Source organism: Neolamprologus brichardi, chromosome 19 (assembly GCF_056152115.1).
Source record: "Neolamprologus brichardi isolate AB-2024 chromosome 19, ASM5615211v1, whole genome shotgun sequence".
Taxonomy (NCBI): domain Eukaryota; kingdom Metazoa; phylum Chordata; class Actinopteri; order Cichliformes; family Cichlidae; genus Neolamprologus; species Neolamprologus brichardi.
In genome coordinates this window covers 5,814,501-5,834,233 of record NC_142122.1, presented here as the reverse complement: position 1 = coordinate 5,834,233, position 19,733 = coordinate 5,814,501, and the positions used below count along the sequence as shown (strand labels likewise).

At 39.6% G+C, this 19,733-nt stretch overlaps 3 protein-coding genes across 4 annotated transcripts; all 3 read right to left on the bottom strand.

Annotated features, from left to right (window-relative positions):
* Nucleotides 1-1,467: 1,467 nt before the first annotated feature.
* On the bottom strand, nucleotides 1,468-8,692 carry LOC102780333 (transmembrane protein 151B-like). Of its 2 annotated transcripts, XM_006799366.3 has the most exons (3): nucleotides 8,499-8,692; nucleotides 8,173-8,402; nucleotides 1,468-5,297 (listed from the first exon to the last, which is right to left on the bottom strand). In XM_006799366.3, the coding sequence occupies exons 2-3, from the start codon at nucleotides 8,248-8,250 to the stop codon at nucleotides 3,888-3,890; spliced, it is 1,488 nt and encodes a 495-aa protein (XP_006799429.1). In that variant the 5' UTR covers nucleotides 8,251-8,402; nucleotides 8,499-8,692; the 3' UTR covers nucleotides 1,468-3,887. The 2 variants fall into 2 exon arrangements, with proteins under 2 accessions (XP_006799429.1, XP_006799427.1); XM_006799364.2 differs by having other exon boundaries at nucleotides 8,173-8,692.
* Nucleotides 8,693-12,931: 4,239 nt separating this feature from the next.
* Nucleotides 12,932-16,639, bottom strand: LOC102780051 (transmembrane protein 151B-like). The gene is made up of 2 exons (XM_035911414.2): nucleotides 16,170-16,639; nucleotides 12,932-14,718 (listed from the first exon to the last, which is right to left on the bottom strand). The coding sequence occupies exons 1-2, from the start codon at nucleotides 16,245-16,247 to the stop codon at nucleotides 13,588-13,590; spliced, it is 1,209 nt and encodes a 402-aa protein (XP_035767307.2). The 5' UTR covers nucleotides 16,248-16,639; the 3' UTR covers nucleotides 12,932-13,587.
* Nucleotides 16,640-18,842: 2,203 nt separating this feature from the next.
* grxcr1b (glutaredoxin and cysteine rich domain containing 1 b) lies at nucleotides 18,843-19,650 on the bottom strand. Its single transcript, XM_087833209.1, has 2 exons — nucleotides 19,136-19,650; nucleotides 18,843-18,982 (listed from the first exon to the last, which is right to left on the bottom strand). The coding sequence occupies exons 1-2, from the start codon at nucleotides 19,568-19,570 to the stop codon at nucleotides 18,941-18,943; spliced, it is 477 nt and encodes a 158-aa protein (XP_087689335.1). The 5' UTR covers nucleotides 19,571-19,650; the 3' UTR covers nucleotides 18,843-18,940.
* Nucleotides 19,651-19,733: the final 83 nt, after the last annotated feature.

The following is a 19,733-nucleotide window of genomic DNA, read 5'->3' as shown; positions in this document are numbered from 1 at the left end:
CTGCCTCCTACAGCACCGGTGGATTATTACATGTATGGCCGAGGCAAATGGCAGTGAAGGAATTTAAACGCAAAATGGTTCAATCTGGGAAAGATCACGTGTCCTTTTTTTCAGGAATCTATAGATTTATTTTTTTAAAATGAAAAACTTAGGCAAACAACTCTGGAATGAGTAACCATGAAATGAATTAAACATTAAAGTTTTATTCATTTAATAAAAAGAATATAGACATCGTTTTGTGATATGTGGCATTCTTAAAGTAGACCATACAGCTCTGTCCTAAATTTGGCCAATGAGAATTTGATTACTCACCAAACACTGTGCACCACTGTTTGCAAAACTCAAATCTGGGCATGTTGGAAGACATTTATGCTCCATTTAATCAACCCTGAAGCCACTCTCAGTTGCTTTTTTGATATAACAACAGTAAAAGACATTCCAGCTTCTCCTAAAATATAACAGTAATGTGTAATTTACCACAGCAAATTAGATGTCTCTTATAAATAGAAGGCATTGTCATAATGTTGCAGTTGTTGGTCATCAGACCAGGCAGGTTTTCCAGTCTTTGGTGTTCAGTTCTGGTGATTCTGTGTGAATTAGTCTTAGTTTCTAGTGTGGTCTTATGGTGCTGTAGCCTATCCGGTTTTGATGTATTGTTCATTCAGAGTTGCTTTTCTACAAATCTTTATTGCAATGAGCGGTTATTTGAGTCACTGTTGCCATCCTGTCAACTTGAAGTAGTTTGGCCATTGTCCTCCATCTTCTGGCACCAACAAAGCGTTTTCTTCCTGCATGTTTTCTCTTTTTCAAACCATTCTCTGTAACCCAGGAGATGGCTGTGCGGAAAGTTAAGCAGTTTCTGGAATACTCAGAGCAGCCTGTCCGGCACTAATTACTGTAAAAATCACTTAAATCAGCTTTCTTCGCCATTTTGTTGCTCAGTATGAACTTCAGCAGGTCGTTTTCAACATGTCTTCATGCCTAAATGCACTGAGATATTGTCATGTGGTTGGTTGATTGGATGTTTGCATTAACAAGCAGTTGAACAGGTGTGGTAGTGATTGTATGTACAAGGTGGATGTAGTCTGGATGTGAAGATTCAACTTTTGCATTTTGGCAATTTGCCCATCTTTTGGTTATCAGCCAGTCTGCTTTGCCAGCAATTCACACATTATTAAATAAAATTGAAACTTAAAAGCAACTTTAAATAAACAGGGGTTTTATCACAAGGATGGATAAACATAAGTAGTAATTTGTTACACTTTATGAATTAGTTAATAGCTTCATTATTTGTTATTTCTGGAGCTTTTAAAAGGATTTGAAGGTATTTAATGAAACAAAACCTTCTTTCTTTTCTTGATTTTTCACAGTTTTGTCTCTCTACAGCTAGGAGGGGGGGCAGGCAAAGGATTAAACGGATCTGAGAATACAAGAAAGCAACATTTGTTTAACTGTACATGGGTGTGACCCAGACATTTATTGCAACTTTTATTTTTCCAGCATAAGATAAGTTGAAATACATATTCTAAAAAGTAATTAAGTTATTTATTCAGCCCATTTGGTTATAGTGACATTTATGACACTTTTTTTTTCTACAAGGTAATTTACACCAACATTCAGCTCCACTACAATTCATAATGTCTATAGTGTCACTTTCATCAAGTGCATAATAATATGAATGTCACTACATTATTGAAAACAATGTATGAATATGGAGGGCCAAAACCGACAGGATTAAAATTATAAAAAAAATAAATAAATCAGTAAATATGCCACTAAATGCCACAAAAATAAAATTTTATATTTTGGATTTTGTTTTTATTTGATCCTATGTTAATTATACATTTTCTTTATTAAAATAATTTATGCATTAATATGTTTATTTCCCCCAAATACATTCATTTTGTGTTTTTACATTTTTTTTTATGCATTTCTGCTTCATTGTACATATAAGAGGGCTTAGCTGACCTATTTTAAATCTTTATTGACTAAGACTTATTTAAACATTTATTTAAAAAGGTAAAAGGTTCACCTCATGACTGAGTTTGATTCATAGCCAACTTATTTGCAAAAGAAAGCAGAAATGTGGAAAGAAATTTGAAAAGAGAATACAACAATACAGTTGTTTGGATAAAAAAAAAAAAAAAAACACAACTAATGCTTAAAGTAACTTGTGCTATTTGAGAGGCATTTAATGGCATTTGAATTTATTTAAAAAGTAATTTATTTTAAATTTTTGGCTGTTTTGGTCCTCCATAGGGAACAAGCTGTATTGTGCCACATTGAATACAACATTTTTTTATATATATAAAAAAGCATGTATTATAAAGTTTGTATAATGTGTAAACATAAGGGCATTTACATCCTTGCATATACTAACTGTAAACTCAGAAGAGTCACATATCCTCCACATGACAACATCCAAAGTCTTTCAGTAACATGGTGGCATATCAGTACATGCTGGACAGCGAGATCACCATTTTACAGATGAAAAATGGAGCATTATTCCTTTACTATCAACACATAATGGTACAGAGTATATCGTATATGCTGGTGGTTTACATTCATGGATATGGTTTTACCACAGTGTCTCAGCAGGAGGAAATCATGCGAAAACAGGCATGGATTTGATGATCTTATGATCTTTTTTTGCAGCTAAATCCACACTCACCTGCTCACATGTACTGTGATAAACCAGTCTCTATCTTTTATGTCCCAGTGATGGATGTAATGATGTGTATTTGTACCACAGTTGCCGGCAGGTTTCATCATGGCAGTAGGCAGCAGAAAAGTCCAATTTTATGCGTAATGCTTGATTGAGTTTTCATGATGCGTTTTAGTCTGTCAAGGTAAAGGCTCATAGGACTAGACAGTGTTAGTGCGCCCACATTTTTTCATTTTCTGGGTCAGTCAAGACAAATTAATCGCATGTTAAAGCCACTAAAGGAAAAAAAAAAAAGTCCACCTGATTCTGTTTTCTCTCTTATTTTCTTCAAGATGGCCAAACTGTTCATTCCAACATTTACATCCGAGGTTAGAAGGAAAGCACCAACTGTAAACATCATGTTAATGTGTCAGTCACTCAACATCCACAACAGTCTGGAGCTGCCACATAGCACCAACGCCCAACAGTCAATTACAAAGAAATCCACTAAAGAAGAAGAAAAAGAAGCAGAGATGCACCAGGATGCAACAAAAGCACAGGACCGGTTGTTAGTAGGGCATGAGTCTGAACTTCTCTCAGTCTGAACAAATGCCTCACGCTTTCTAACATCCTTAGGTCACTGTCTGCTGAAATTAAGCTTATACCTGTTGTCTGGAGTTAATAAAAGGCATTCTGGATAATGTAGGAACAAACAGATGATTTAAAAAGAATTTACAGATATGGTTTAACAGTGAGTGAGAATGTCCAAGATTTAAATTGTCACTTAAAGTCAGAGGTTTCCACTTTGGGATGTGCACCAGCACAAACTGGCGAACCTCCATTTGAGATTTGTTTTCACAGTTATTGCTGTAGTTAGAAGTTAAATTTGTAGAAGCTGCTCCATGACTCACTAAATGAACGTGAGATGTTTAAACCTGTCCATGTGTGACCTCTGAGAAAGTTCCTATGAGGTATCTGCAACCTTAGTTTCACATGCACTGGAAAAGCTGTAGCGATGGTGTGCTTTGTAACAGTCTGCGTCTTCTTGGTTTTTCCTGGAAGCCAAGCAGATATGATTTGTTTGTGTGTGTGAGCTTATCATGGGATGCCACTTTGTTCTCCGCTCACTAACCGCTGTTATTGCTTTGGTGATTCACACATTCAGGATTCAGGCAATTGTTTCTTACAGCATCCACTATGCCCTGTTTTTGAAATGCTACAGAAATGCCGCTGTGACTGCATATCATAAAGAGGTCTCCACGCAGGAGCCGTTTCTGTGGAAAGATCTGTGGTTGTGGCAGTTCTCACTGCAGTGGACAATGAGCACCGGGTAACAAAGTGCATCCTCGTAGTCCGGGGGCTCCTCGTCATCTGTGGTGAGGCGTTCCGATAGGCAGCGGGTATTTTCACTGGGGCTCACCTGGTCGTCTAGGCTGCCGCTCCTCCAGAAGCAGCTGCGCTGGGAGCCATAGCGCCGGGCCAAGGAGAAGCGGCTGCTGCTGAAGGGGATGCGGGAGCTGGCACCGGTGCAGATGCTGAGGGCGCTTCTGGAGAACACTGAGGAGCAGCTAATGGCTCTGTGGCAGCGCTCGCAGTTCTGACGAAGCCCACTGAAGCTGGAGGGGCACTGGGCCAGGTCCATGAGGCCAGCCTCTGAGTAACTGGGAACCAGCTGCTGGTTGGAGCGAATGTGCCACTCCAATTCTGTGCTGTCAATGGTGTTAACTCGAGGGATACGGCGCCAATAAGGCCGATCGTCGCAAGGGGTAACCGGGAGGTAATCGTGACCGAAGAGCTTTTCAACGCGATAGTGGACGTATGCAGTGCGATACTCTGTGAAGACTCTGAGAGGCCAAGAGAACGTGAGGAAGGAGGCAAACCAGAAGACGTAGTGGGAAAGATACCAAGGGTGGTGCTCTGGGTCACAGAGCACCAAGACATACTCCTTCAGGTCAATGTTCTTCAGGTGCATGCCCTCTCTGGCTTCCATGTAGTCATCCAGGCCCTCGTTGTCGGTGAAAAACCTCGCCCTTTGTGTGAGATAAGAATTCTCGGACTCCACGTTGGCAAAACTGAAACACTTAGTGAAGCGCATCTTTGTCAACGCAGACTTCTCCAAGCCAAGCAGCTGTTTGGAAACATCTTTGACACCACAGTGGCTGTAGTCAAATTCTGCTTCTGCCACGTGGGTGTTGACACGCTCATGGTAAACCTGAGTGCTCGTGTAGGCGTCTCCGTTGCGGTAGCGCGTAACTTGTCGAGTTCGGCGCACATAGTGATAGCTGATGGCCTTCCACCAGATGCAGGGCTTAGCCTGCTGCATCCTCTGGATGCGCTCGGAGATGCCCTCCACGTCCACTTTGTGCTGCAGCTCATTCTTCACGTGACAGTGCCAGCACTCGACTAGGTAAACTAAATAGAGCATGCCCAGTAGGGCCAAGGGGATGTAGATGTAGCCATCAGAGCAGGGGCTGTCATGGTACATCATGGATTTCCCTTTGAAGTCGCTGTCGAAGGTGAGGCGGGTCACCTTGGTGATGTGACACCAAACCATGGTTCCCATGCAGCCATACATGAGAACGGAAAGGAGTAGGCATTTCCAGAAACTCTCCCGACATAAGGACTTGCTTAGAGATTGCTTCAGCGGTCTTTGCTGTTGAGTGAAAGCACAAACATAAGAAGAAACGTTTTAAAAACTGATCAGTAGAGCAGAGCGATATGACCAAAAATATTTATCACGATATACATTTGAAAATTTGCGATAACGATATAACTGTTAAGTTTAGGTCCTCCATATGTAAACACCACAGACTGCCAGTAGCTATCAAATGCAGAATCGTGTTTTGGTCGTTTGCTGACTATTTTTGTTAGATTAAATATCAGAAACGTTAATAAATTTTTAATCGTAGGCAAAAAGCTTTAGAAAAGAGGAATTTCTGATTAAATTAAAATGTGTAAATAAAGTAAAAGCCTGGCCTTTATCATTTCTAACTGTGTTCCTCAGTGAACCTGACTGGCGTCGTCCATACCTGCTGGGTTTGCGTTTCTGGTTTGTGTGGCAACAAATAAATTATGTTGCCACTGTGAGTTATTTCTCTTATAGCCAGCTTGTGCTTTTTTTCAGTTATCTCATGTGTATTATTGTGGTTTTTCCTTCCTTCCTTTCCACTTCTTTCCTCCCTTCGTGTTTTCTAATTGTGTCTTGATCCCCCAGTCAGTCCTTTGTGTAGCCCCCTGTCAGTTGATCTGCTTTACGGTGTTTTTGCATGCTTTGATTGCAGCTGCTGATTAATAACTGCGACATTGTTCAATCTTTCGCATAATTAGACCAAAATAAACAAAGGAGTCACAAACCCTTGCAAGCAGCACTGGGGTTATGGTTGAAAAAAACAACAAGATAATTATGTAAATTGTCAGATGAAGTATGCAGCACTTACATGATATAGAAAAATGTTGCCACACACTTTCAGACAATAAAAGTGCCTTTTTGCTTTTTACTTTTAGTGGTACAGAGGTTTATCATTGAGGCTTTATCCTCTGAGGTGCAGAGTGCTGGGGAGACTTCTTTACACCCTTTGCACATCTGGTGTCAATAAGTGCACATAAGGCTCCCAGAAACAGGGAGAACAGGTGACAGTCCTCTGCAATTCTGCACCTTTGACCTTAAATCTTAAAATGGAAGAGTAATTTTTATATTTCACCTAGTTCCGAAACATTCAAATTATCTGATTTTATTATTAGACAAAGATAACCCAAGTAAGACACACAGAAAAAAGACATAAAGAAGAGTTAAATTTCATTCATCACACCCAGACCTGATTACTGTCCAACCTGTCGAATCAAGAATTTACTTAAACAGAACCTGTCCAACAAAGTGAAGTAAGCTAAAAGTTGACAAAAAGCAACACATTGTGCCACGATCTACAGAAACTGAGAAAAAAAATCATTGACATGTGTGAGTCTTAAATGGTTACATTGTCATTTCTGAGGCTTTGGGACTCCAGTGAATCACGGTGAAGACCATTATTGATAAATAGAGAGAATTTGGAACAGTGGTGAACCTTCTCAGGAGTGGCCAGCATACCAAAATAACCTCCAGTGTCCAGTGACGACTCATCCAAGAGGTCACAAAAGAATCCAAAAGAAAATCGAAAATAACTGCAGGTCTCACTTTCCTCAGTTAAGATCAGAGGTCATGAATCAACAATAAGAAAGAGTCAGGGAAAAATTGAGAGAGCCCGAGGAGAAAAGCACTGAGAAAACACAAGGACTTGTTTCACATTCACAAAAAAAACCATTAATGATCCCCAAGACTTTGGGGGAAATTATTCTCTGGACTAACGAGACTTGTTGTAATTGATGGAACAAGAAAAGCTGAAGGAGAATGTCCGGCCATGACTTCATGCCCTGAAGCTCCATCACCGTTGGGTTATGCAGCATGACAATAATTTGCAACAGACCAGCAAGTCCACCTCAATCAACCCTTCAATGTGGCTGAATTAAAACAACAGTGCAAAAATTCCACCACAGTGATATGACAAACTCATTGCCAGTTATCACAAATGCTTGATTCTGCCAAGCTGGCACAGCCATAAGATTTAGTTTTCACACAGGGCTATGCAGGTTTGGATAGCTTATTTTTCTTAATAAATAAAATCATCATCTAAAAACTACTGCGTTTTGCATTTCCCCGGGTTATTTTTGTCTAATATTAAAATGTATTTGATGAGCTGAGACATTCAAAAATAGAAAAAGAAACCATTGAGGGGCCAACCACTAAACAGTACTGCACCCTTTTGGTCCTTAAAAAGGTATATAGTTGTCTTGAAGTCTAATAATTAGCTTAATGGGTGCAGATGTGTGTTGATTATACTTTTAGGGGCAGAAATTGATGTTTTCATTTCTGTGAGTGTCCATGCATTTGGGCTTACAATTATGTAATTATTGCATTGGATGAAAATTCCTTAAGAAAGAATGGATGTTAACTCTAACCCTAAAGGGATCCCAGCCAAACTGATGGATGTTATTGGGTCACTGTCTCGTTTGCAGCTGACCTGCATCTCTGCTGACTGATAACTGCAACGTCTGTGGATGTTTTGGATAAAAGTATTACCAAAAGGGTCAAACACACACGGATCAGACATTTCTGTGGAAAAGAAAATCAATCTGCAAACAACAAGAATAACAGGATATTTCGTCCATGGTCAGGTTCACAGGCCCGCTGCGGCACACGGGAGGTGAAAAACAGGTACAGACGCTGCCTGGCTATTCCCAATCACATATCCTGCAGTTTTCCTCTAAAATAATCAATGCATGCTACAAGATTATAGAATTCCTTTCTATATCAGACTGTGGAAGAGTGGCATGTCTGTAACACCAAATTCCCGTCAGATTATCCACCTGCAGCGTGTCACAGCCTGCACAGCACGCACATGGACAAATTAAAGCTCCGCGACAAGCTCTGACAAACAGACCGTAACAAAAGGCATTTGCTGTGCCAAAAAAAAAGAATTGCCAGAAAATTCTACCTCCTCTCTGGTGTCCTCCTCGAAAACGGTGGTGGTGCTGCTTTCACTCGCCGTCGCAGCCGATGCTGGAGGAGACATGGTGCTGGGCAGCTACTGGTAGTGATGACAGGGCGTGGAGGAGGAGGGAGAGCGAGAGATTTCACCGCCTTTACTCCACAGCGACCCTCAAATGAGACTCGTCACATCTGCTGTCGTTTAGAGGCATTTAGAGGTGAGCCGACGGGGACCGGCTGATCGGTGAAAGACAAAATAAGAGCATCTGTACCTTCATACGTGCATAAGAAACGAAAATCAATACGCGAGGGTGTTTCTACAGGAACTCCCACCTCCTGCTGTCTACAGCTGTCAGTGCCGCAGTAACATGATGGGAGATGTGCTGTATTAGCTGGTCGTCGTTACTGAAGGAGCGTGCCCTGCCCCTTGGGGTCCGCTGGGTGCGCAGGAGGCGGCCGTAGAGCTGGCGGGGCCGCTGTCCATGGTGCTGACTGAGGTAGACTGAGGTACCGGGAGATGCTGTTGCATAAATCACTTAAAGGTAAAGTATGACCTAAAATGTGCTGCCTCACTGATTATCAACATATGGAGCAAAAATAAAGTTATTTTTACTTTAACAAAGTAATCTGGTCACTCTTTAGGCTTAGCCACTGATTTTATTTGGACGGCTTTATTGTTCGTTGTGACGTTGTGATCTCTGGTTACTTAATATGAATGAGTTTTGATTTTATTGAAGTTTTGGATTCTCCTGTTTTGTTGATTTGTTGTTTGTTGATGATACTGCCAAAGGGAACCATGTATAATTTTGTTTACATAAACATGCTTCCCTTAGGCAGTATCATTAGAATACATAGTATACATTTTCACTGCTATGCAGATGACACCCGACTTTATCTATCCATGAAGCCAGGTAACACACACCAAATTGTTAAACTGCAGGAATGTCTTAAAGACACTAAGACCTGGGTGAACACTAATTTTCTGCTTATAAATTCAGTTAAAACTGAGTTTGTTGTACTCAGCCCTGAAAATCTTAGTAATATGCCCTCTAACAAGATACTTGCCCTGGTTTGCATTGCCTTGACCTCCAAACTGCAGGCTTGCTTGTTGTTCCTAAAGTATTTAAAAGTAGAATTGGAGGCAGAGCCTTCAGCTTTCACGCCCCTCTTCTGTGGAGCCAGCTTCCAGTTTGGATTCAGGAGACAGACACTATCTCCAAAGGCTTAAAACTTTAATTTTTGTACATATTTAGGGCTGGATCAGGTGACCTTGACTGCTCCCTTAGTTATGCTGCAATAGGTGCAGGCTGCTGGGGGAGTCCCATGATGCAGTGAGTGCTTCTTCATTAGTCATCTTTCTCACTCACTATGTGTTAACAGACCTCTCTGCATTGAATCATACTTGTTATTAATCTCTGGCTCTCTTCCACTGCATGTCTTTTATCCTGTCTTCCTCCCCTCACCCAAACCGGTCTCTGCCTGGTTCTGCTGGAGGTTTCTTCCTGTTAAACAGGGATTTTCCTTACCACTGTCATCAATGCGCTTGCTCATAAGGAGTCATGTGATTGTTGGGGTTTTTTCTGTTGTATTATTGCAATATAAAGTGCCTTGAGGCAACTCCTGTTGTGATTTGTCTCTGTATAAATAAAATAAAATTGAATTGAACTGAACTGAATTGAGTTGGGTTCCTGCTTTGTTTTTATGGTTGTTCTGTTGATGTGTTTTAGTTTTTGTGTTGTTTGGGGATATTAAACTCCAGTATTTGAAGTTGTCAACTTGACCTAATTACAGTTCCAACATGCTTCACATCTAATTGTTTCATTTCTTGTTATACTTTGACAGTTTTCCCCTGTGTCTCTCTGTCTGATTATCCTCACCTGTGTCTTGTTCCTCTCCTCTTTCTAACTTATAATTGGCTTGGATTAGAGTTTTTTTTTTTTTTTGTTAAACAAACATTCTGCTTTCTGTGTTTGTATTTGGCTCCTAACTTCTACATTCCACCTGATGTTTTCTGATGTTGTGTTTTGGGTCCTTGTCTTGGTTTTCTAATTCTGGGTTATGAGGTAGATTTTATTATACAGACTGGAAAAACCCTCTGTTTCCTTTATGTGCCTGTGTCTGTTTATTCATCCAGTCTCATTTTTCCTTTGGTTATTTCTTGTTTTACTGTGTGTAGTTGTGTCCACCTTTTTCCTCCTTTGTGATTGTTTCCCTCTGTGTCATGTTTCACTATTATTCTGTGCATTTTTAATCATTGTTCTTTGTCATATCCTATTCTTGTATCCTTATTTATTTATTTCTATCATTCCATTCATTCTCATTGTTTTGTCATCTTTCGTTTGGCTTGCAAACCTACCTCGACCTCCTGCATGTGGATCATCTGGCGCAAGAATCACACACATGTCAAAGAAGTGCAAGTAACAACTGTTTTTTAAAGGGCATTCAGCACACAGCTATCAGGAATCCTATGCACCCAACACAATATATCTCAGTTAGTTTTTGATACACATGGCACATACACACAAATATAAATTAGACAGAGTCATTAAAATTAATTATTTTTCACAGGACTCAGACAGATGGTCTCACATTTGACCATAGAGCACTTTCGTACACAGATGAGTTTATTGTTGACTCAGTGACTCAAAGGTGTTCAGGTCCCGTGGTTGCAAAACAAGCACAAATCATACATATTCCACCACCATTCTTGACAGATGGTGTGACATGTCTGTGCTGATACGCCGTCTTTGGCCTGTGCCATAAAGTCATGCTGCCATGTTTTGTTTTGTTTTGTTTTTAGAGAGAAACGGCTTATTTCTCTCTAAAAGCCATACTTCTACATTTTTTTTCTAACTGTAATGCCATGAACTTTAACCTTTAATATTCTGGGTGAGGCCTGAAGAGTCTGACATGACACTTTGTAGCTTGTGGCATTTTGTTAACTGTGATGGACCGAGCAGTGAAGGAAACTTAGGCACAGGTTAAAGTCCAAAAAAATTATTTTTTATTTAACCCAAAAAACATAATTGGTTAAATCATGCAAAAAGAATCAAGATCTTGGGCCCATAAAAGAGGTCAAAATAACAAAACTCTACTCAAAGTTGACAACACTACTGATAACTCAAACAAACTGACCTAACTTAATGAGACAAAGGGGAAACTTAAATAGTGGCTCATCAGCCCACAAAAACAGGAGAGGGGGTAAAACACACAAAACCTAACTAAACCTAACATAATGAACTCCAATTCCCCCCCATGGTCCCGAGTAATGGCATGAACCAATTTGTAGTCTTCCTTTAAAGCTTGCTCTGCCCCTTTTCCACCTCTTGGCTCCTTAATCAAGGGACTGGAACAGCTGCAACTAAGGTAACTCAGAAAACAAAAGATTAATCATACATAACAGTGTAAACTAAAATGTGCGCACTTATTTTAGAATACAGTGTTATGTGGATATGTGAATTAACTCTAAACAAAAACCAGTTATTTATTGTCCTGTAAATTAATTCCTATATTTAAAGAATATGAATTGTGAATGCGATGTTACTTATAAGCCTCTACACTAACATGGTGGGTATTACCACTGTGTGGCTGTAAGTGCAGCCATCACATTAACACACAGGTGAATCCTCCAGACCCGCAAACTGCCAAAACATCTGCTTTTATAAAGGTGGTCACACAGCTGCTGTGAATAAAGTGCATTTTGATTATCAGCACCCAGCTTCTACTCACCCTTACTTCCAATGGAAAGTAGAAATAAGTGTATACCTACTTTTTTCCAGGACCCTCTAAACATTAAACATTCTTTGAAAAGAAATTAGTTCCATTTGTAGCTTTTCTCAACTTTTGTATATTCAGCTTCATTAAATTTATCTTTACTAGGCATTTCTTTTTTCTGTTTAACTAATTTATGTCTTTTTGATGTGGTTTTTCCCCACTTTTATTTTCACTTCTGTTTCTTTGTTCTATTCTGGAGTCATCAAAGAGAAATGGTAAAAATAAAATACTTTTTATTATTGATTTACATATTTCAATTTAAATATGAATACCATCAGTCACATTACTAATGTTACATCTGTTATACAACGTGTAAAATGTTTTCAAGAACCTCAATAAGCGTTCAAGAAATGTAGTGAACACGGGAGCAAAAGTTTCCAGAAACCATCAAGCATCAAATCTACTGCATGAAAACTCTTATTTCTTTAAGTCTAATAAAGATATTTGTAAGTAAAGCTCATCCTGTGTGCGAGTCATGTGTCATACATGATATGAAGCACATTTAATGCTGGCATTATTACTAAAAAGCACATTTCTTCACATAATTGGGATACATGAAAGAGAAGACTCCATCAAACATCAAAATTATATCACATTCTGGGTCACAATTAAACTTACAACTCACAACAAAAGTAATGTTTGTGTTATGTATGATCTAAAGCTGCCTGTTCAGCTGTTTGGTTCTAATTTCTTTTTACTGAAACGAGGAGAACATCAGTTCAGCAGGATGTTGGAAAATCTTATGGGTCATTTGGAAGGGTTGTGGTGTTACTAAATGACTAAATGTGCTATTAAAATGTACTTTAATGCACTGATAACAGCATTGCAGTACATTATTTCCTTACTTGATACTGAATAAATATAACTGAGCATCAGTCTTTAGTAAAATAGTCTTCATTTTAACTCTCAAACAACTCGTCTATTACTATTTTCACTGCAAAGAGGAGTTGCACAAATAAAATGACATTTTATTTAGACAATCCTATGATTTTTCTCACAAAACAAATTTTCTTTGTTTCAATAACACTAGAAAAATATGTATGTAAGTATATGTAATATACTTTTAAGCAGATTATGTATCATTTAACACCGAACTATGAAATGGTGACTCAATAATACTTTGATCACCGACAAATTACAGTGACGTTATCACAGTCAGGAGGTTTGTTTTTCGTCTTTTGTTACTCCCAGGCTCAAACTCAATCTGTGTGTTAATGTGTTATATGATTCTTTCAGCAGAAACACTCAAAATTCCCAGATTACTAAAATATCGAAAAAATAATAACGGTCAAAATTGGACTCGTAAATATGACATTATTACCAACAAGTCACAAACTACAATAAAATCAAAGCCTATAACGATAAAATAAGAAGAAGGTGGAAAAGAAGTCATGGCAAGAAATAGTTCTACGGTCAAAAATATCACAAAGGCACATATAAATATAAGGCTGGGGTCATAAATGACTCCACACAGGTCACCTGAAGGCTAAAGAAACAAAAATCACAGAAAAGGATTCTTGACGGAGACAAAACTACAACAAAGTCTTCATCTTTGGGGCTCCTCCTCCCTGATGACCACACTGTCTGAAACCCAGTAATGGTTACTGCTTTTTTCCAGCATTTCTTTTTCTGGTGATGTTGGGATCCTTTAAAGGAATGTTGGCACAAGTGCAGATGCTGAGGGTGCTTCTAAAGAACACTGAGGATCGGATGATGACTCTGTGGCAGCGCTCACAGTTCTGATGAATCTCGCTGAAGTTGGACGGTCGCTGGGCCAGATCCATGAGGTCAGCCTCTGGGTAAGCAGCTGCTGGTTGGAGCAAATGTGCCACTCCAGTTCTGTAACATCAGTGCTTTTAACTCGAGGGATACGACACCAGTATCGTCGATCAACACATGGTGACACAGGTCGGTAATCGTGCCCGAAGACCTTCTCAACGCGATAGTGGACGTATGCAGTGCGATACTCCATGAAGACTCTGAGAGGCCAGGAGAACGTGAGGAAGGAGGCAAACCAGAAGACGTAGTGGGACAGATACCAGGGGTGGTGCTTTGGGTCACAGAGCACCAAGACATACTCCTTCAGGTCATTGTTCTTCAGATTCATGTCTTCTCTGGCTTCCATGTAGTCATCCAGGCCCTCGTTGTCGGTGAAAAACCTCGCCCTTTGTGTGAGATAAGAATTCTCGGACTCTACGTTGGCAAAACTGAAGCACTTGGTGAAGCGCATCTTTGTAAGCACAGACTTCTCCAAGCCAAGCAGCTGTTTGGAAACATCTTTGACACCACAGTGGCTGTAGTCAAATTCTGCTTCTGCCACCTGGGTGTCGAGGCGCTCATGGTAAACCTGGGTGCAAGTATAACGGCGGTAGCGCGTGACTTGTCGAGTTCGGCGCACATAGTGATAGCTGAAGGCCTTCCACCAGATGCAGGGCTTAGCCTGCTGCATCTTCTTGATGTGCTCATAGATGCCCTCCACGTCCATTTTGTGCAGCAACTCATTCTTCACGTGACAGTGCCAGCACTCCAACAGGTAGACTAAATAGAGCATGCCCAGTAGGGCCAAGGGGATGTAGATGTAGCCATCAGAACAGGGGCTGTCATGGTACATCTTGGATTTTCCTTTTAAGGCACTGTCGAAGGTGAAACGAGTCACTTTGGTGATGTGACACCAAACCATGGCTCCCATGCAGCCATACATGAGAACGGACAGTAGGAAGCATTTCCAGAAACTCTCCCGACATAAGGACTTGCTTAGAGATTGCTTCAGCGGTCTTTGCTGTTGAGTGAAAGCACAAACATAAGAAGAAACATTTTAAAAACTGATCAGGACATACTTATAATCCTATAACCACCTAAACTCTTTGTATCCACAATCTCATGGTGTATTGTACAAATCCTCAGGTCCTGTGGACAAAATTCAGCATTTTGCAAATACTAATCCAGCCTGCATTATGCAACTTTGGAAGGAGAAGGTTTGCTTTTTTAAAGAACAGTTTGTATTTTCATTCAGACTGCACAACATTGCAGAGTTTAGGACTGAAATGCAGGATTATGAGTCTGGCAGATGTAAAAACCTACTTTTACTCCAGGCATGGTAGGCAAACTTCAAAAGTCCAAAGTTCAAACAAACTTAACAACAGTCTGGCCTGAGTAATGCAATGCTATCTTACAGGGTAAAAACACTAATCAGGGCTAATCAGGGGAAGTGAGCACAGCTGGGGGGAAACTGGGAACATGTTAACAGAATCTAGATAACGAGGTAAGATAATTAAGGCGATTTTATTTATATAGCACAGAAAATAAGGGAAAAAAAATCCTTGTAGGTTTACAATTTATTACGGCAGTGAAAACAATGAGATATAATTTTTTTTAAAAGCCAATCAAAATTAAGCAAAAAAACAAACTTGAGCGTGGTCCTGTGTGAATAGTAAAGGTAAAGAAAAACTAAAAAGCAAGGCACAAAAGGCAAGAAGAATAGACTTGACAAAAATATACAAGAGGATGAAGAGGAAGTCTGGAACAAGCAAAGACTCAAACATGACTCTAAACACAAACTAGAAAAGAATGAAATTGGCCACAGAGGCGTTACTACAGTAAAACACAATAAACCTACAATGTAAGAAAAAAAAAACAGAGATTAATAATGAAGAATTCAAAGTTCAAAAAACTCTAAACTTCATGTTTCAAATGAGGAACGTGACAAGTATTTCTATATTGCTGTAAAGACAAGTTTCATGGTATGGAGGACAAAAATGGCTCAATTTGAGTAATAAAACTATGATTTAAAGTTAACATACATAAAAGCAGACATTAATTTGGTTGAAGAGAACAGACATTAATATGCTGTCAGTTGTTTTGTAATTCTTTTTGTAAAAAACAAAATAGGAAATTAAAAGTATTTATGTTTACCCTTTTTGATCTACGTTTTCTCTCATTTCATTTATTTCTATTTCTCAAAAATAATTCATAAAAACGAGAAACTGTGAGAAAACATTACTTAAAACATGTTTTAAATAAAATGAACAAATTAATAAATAAAATTGAAACTTAAGTGGAAAACTAAATAAACAGGAGGATAAGCAGAGTGAATCTGACACCTGTCAGATCATCCACCTGCAGCGTGTCACAGCCTGCACAGCACGCGCGCGGACACAATAAAAATCAGCAACACAGAGAGAGAGAGAGTAGGAAAAAAGAAAAAGAAAAAGAATTGCCAGAAAATTCTACCTCCTCTCTGGTGTCCTCCTCGAAAACGGTGGTGGTGCTGCTTTCACTCGCTGTCGCAGCCGATGGTGGTGAAGACATGGTGCTGGGCAGCTACTGGTAGTGATGACAGGGCGTGGAGGAGGAGGAAGAGCGAGAGATTTCACCACCTTTGCTCCACAGCGACCCTCAAATGAGACTCGTCACATCTGCTGTCGTTTAGAGGCATTTAGAGCCGGTGATCGGCCAAAAAAAAGAGCATCTGTACCTTCCAGCTGCTGGGAAACGGGTTAAGACAAGAAAAACAATACGCGAGGGTGTTTCTATGGGAAATCCCGCATCCTGCTTTCTACGGTTCAGCTGTCAGTGCCGCAGTAACATGATGGGAGATGTGCTGTATTAGCTGGTCGTCGTTACTGAAGGAGCGTGCCCTGCCCCTCGGGGCCCGCTGGGTGCGCAGGAGGCGGCCGGAGAGCTGGCGGGGTCGCTGTCCATGGTGCTGACTGAGGTAGACTGAGGTACCGGGAGATGCTGTTGCATAAATCACTTAAAGGGAAAGTCCGACCATAAGCGAGTCTTAAAATGTGAAGCTCCGCTGATTTTCAATGCAGGGAAGGAAAAACAGAGATTTTCGCTTTAACTGAGTAATCCGGTGACACTTAAAGGATCCTTGTCGATGTCAAGGTGTCATGGTCCCAGGGTTTTGTTCCATATTCATGACTTTTAATTTCAGTGCTGTTGTGGAGGATTTTTTATTTTTTTTTAAGTTTTTGGATTCATTCTTAATACATTTGAGTTCTTATTTTTAAAACTCTTTTTTTTTTCATTTATTATCATTCTGCTAGTGAGTTTAAGACATCATCAAGTCTTTGTTTCCTGTTTTTAACTTTATGATTTTCCAGTTTTGTTATATTGAGTTTTGGATTTTGATCCTGTGAATTTCAGATTTCTGTGTTTTTGTTTTCCACCATTATAACAAACTTCGTTTTGTCTTCTCCCTGTGTAGGTGTGTATGATGTTTTCCTGCCATGTTCCCTCCTGAAATAGTTCATTAATATTTAGAATGTTTGTTTCATGTCTCCTTGTTTGGTCATTTCCTTTTTTCTTATTGATAGTTTCCTCTTCTCGCTTCTTTTGGGTTTTATTTCCCCCTCTTCTGTTTCTATTCCCTAATCAGCCCTCTGGATATTTATAGTCATGTTTTCATCTTTATTAAAGAGTCTGTTACATCAGCAAAAGTATAAAACCCACAAAAACACAAAGCCCCAAAAAAGTTTTGGGTTTCTTGAATTTGTGGATTTTTGTTAATTATTTTATTATTTAATATTTATTTTTTGGTTGAAACTTTCAGCTTATTTCAGTTAGGATTCTGCTTTAGGTTACTTATTTTAGACTCTTAATTTTCTTAACATTTCCTTTGTGTTTAGTTACCTCCTGTGTTATTTTTGACAGTCATGTTTCCTTGTGTCTGGAAACTGGAAGTTTTCCTGCTGAGCAGTGAAGTACAAAGAGTTGGTAAAAGATATATTTTACTGATTTGCCTGTTTAATTTTAAACATGAATTCCACCAGTAACATCAGTTATGTTGCAAATGATATATTATATAAAATGTTTTCAAAAATCTTGATAAGTCCAAAATAAATCTAGTTAACAAGGGTTTCCAGAAACTGTCAAGCATAAAACCTGCAGTATGAAAATGCATTTAACTATTATAAAGGCTTTTATATTTACAGTTCACTATATTTGTGTGAATCTGGTCTCAGAGATGATATGAAGCACATTCAATCTAGAAATGAATGCAAAATCTTTACAAACGGAAAAGACCTATTCCTTCATGAAAGACTCCATGAAATATCAAAATCATGTCAGATTCTAGGGCACAAATAAACTCACAATTTAAAAAATACAATTTACTTCTCAGAAACTCTCTAAAGCTCAGAGCAGTGAGTAAAATTGTTTATCAGCTGTTTGGTTTAAATCTGTACTGAAACGCATGAAGCACATATTGGAAAATTGTGGAACATTTTTGAAGGGCTGTTCATCCATCCATTTTATTCTGCTCATATTCAATTCGAAGGCATGTGGGGTCCCTGGACAGGTCACCAGTCTGCCGCAGGGCTAACACAGAGACAGAACCATCCTCACTATCACGCCTACAGTCAATAACCCACAGAGACTCGGGGAGAACACGCAAAGAAAGGCCACAGGGTGGATTCAAACAAAGCATCAATCTCTAGTAAAACTTTCTTTTAATCCTCAACAATCACTTTTTCCATTTTCAATGCAAAAAGGAGTTAAAAATGAAATTGTATGAACAAAATCGCATTTAATTGGACAATCCTTCTTTGTTTCTTCACACAAAACATTTTTTTTCCGTCAGTAAACCAGAAAACTTTTAAAACTTATGATTTGTTTGATAGAATCATATGTGTACAGGTTGTTACTTTCAACAAGTTCTAATGAAATAAACGCCAATAAATTCCAAATTGCAATAAAATAGACGTCTGTAGTGTTCAATGTCTGTACATATATTAACTCTATCCAGTTTAGTTTCCTAGTTGCCCATAAACAGCTGTGAAAAGTAGTACAAGAAGTCAAATCAAAAATATTTGTGGTCAAAAATATCCCGAAGGCACATGTAAGTATGAGGCTGGGATCATGAATGACTCCACGTCACGTGAAGAAACAGAAGTCACTGAAAGGGATTCAGGGTGGAGGCAAAGCTGTAAGACAATCTTCTTCCTCAGGACTGCTCCTCCCTGATGTGCCCACGGTGTGAAATCCCACGCTGTTCACTACTTTTCCCAGGGTCTCCTTTTCTGGTGACGAAGGGAACTCTAAAAGGAAAAATAAATAAGGGTTATGAGTGCATAAAAATCTCTTCATGATCAGAAATATTCCATAACCTTTCAGTCTGACTTCATACATGTTAATAAAAGAGGATAAAGCTTTATTTAAAATTGTTTCTGATGATGCACTCAGCTACTTACAGAGTACATGTTGGAGAGGTTGTTGAAAAGCACTTGGCCTGCGCTCACTTTGTTCCTCACTCCTCTCACGGTCCCATTCTTGCTGCAGATATTGATCCGCTTGTTGCTAAACAGCATCTCTCTCTTGGCACTGGCGTACAAAAGCAGGTCATCGGGTTCACAGCCGTTCTCGTCCACGGCTGCTTCCTCCACCAAACCGTTCAGGTGGCGGTTGGCCTCGCTGGTGGGGAGAGAGCCGCCCTGCTGCTCTGCCTCTGGGCTGCTGGTCGAGTCAGACTCCACCGAGTCCTCCACCGAGTCCTCCACCAAGCCGCACCAGGCTCTCTCATCCTTGAACACCTCCGCCAAGACCCGGCCACTGTTGGCAGACGCTACTCTAAACCTGACTGTTTTCCCAGCCTTCTCGTTCTCCTCTTTCAGTTTTGGCCTCTCCATTGAAATACAAGAATGTCTCACATGTTTTACATCCCATTCAGAAAAGCCAGACGCGCTCTCTCAGTGCTGCGCAATTATCAAACAATAATATCCTCATTGATGTGTCAAAATGAGCTGAGTACAAAAACTAGACACCCAGATGGCTAATAATTAATGAGCTTCT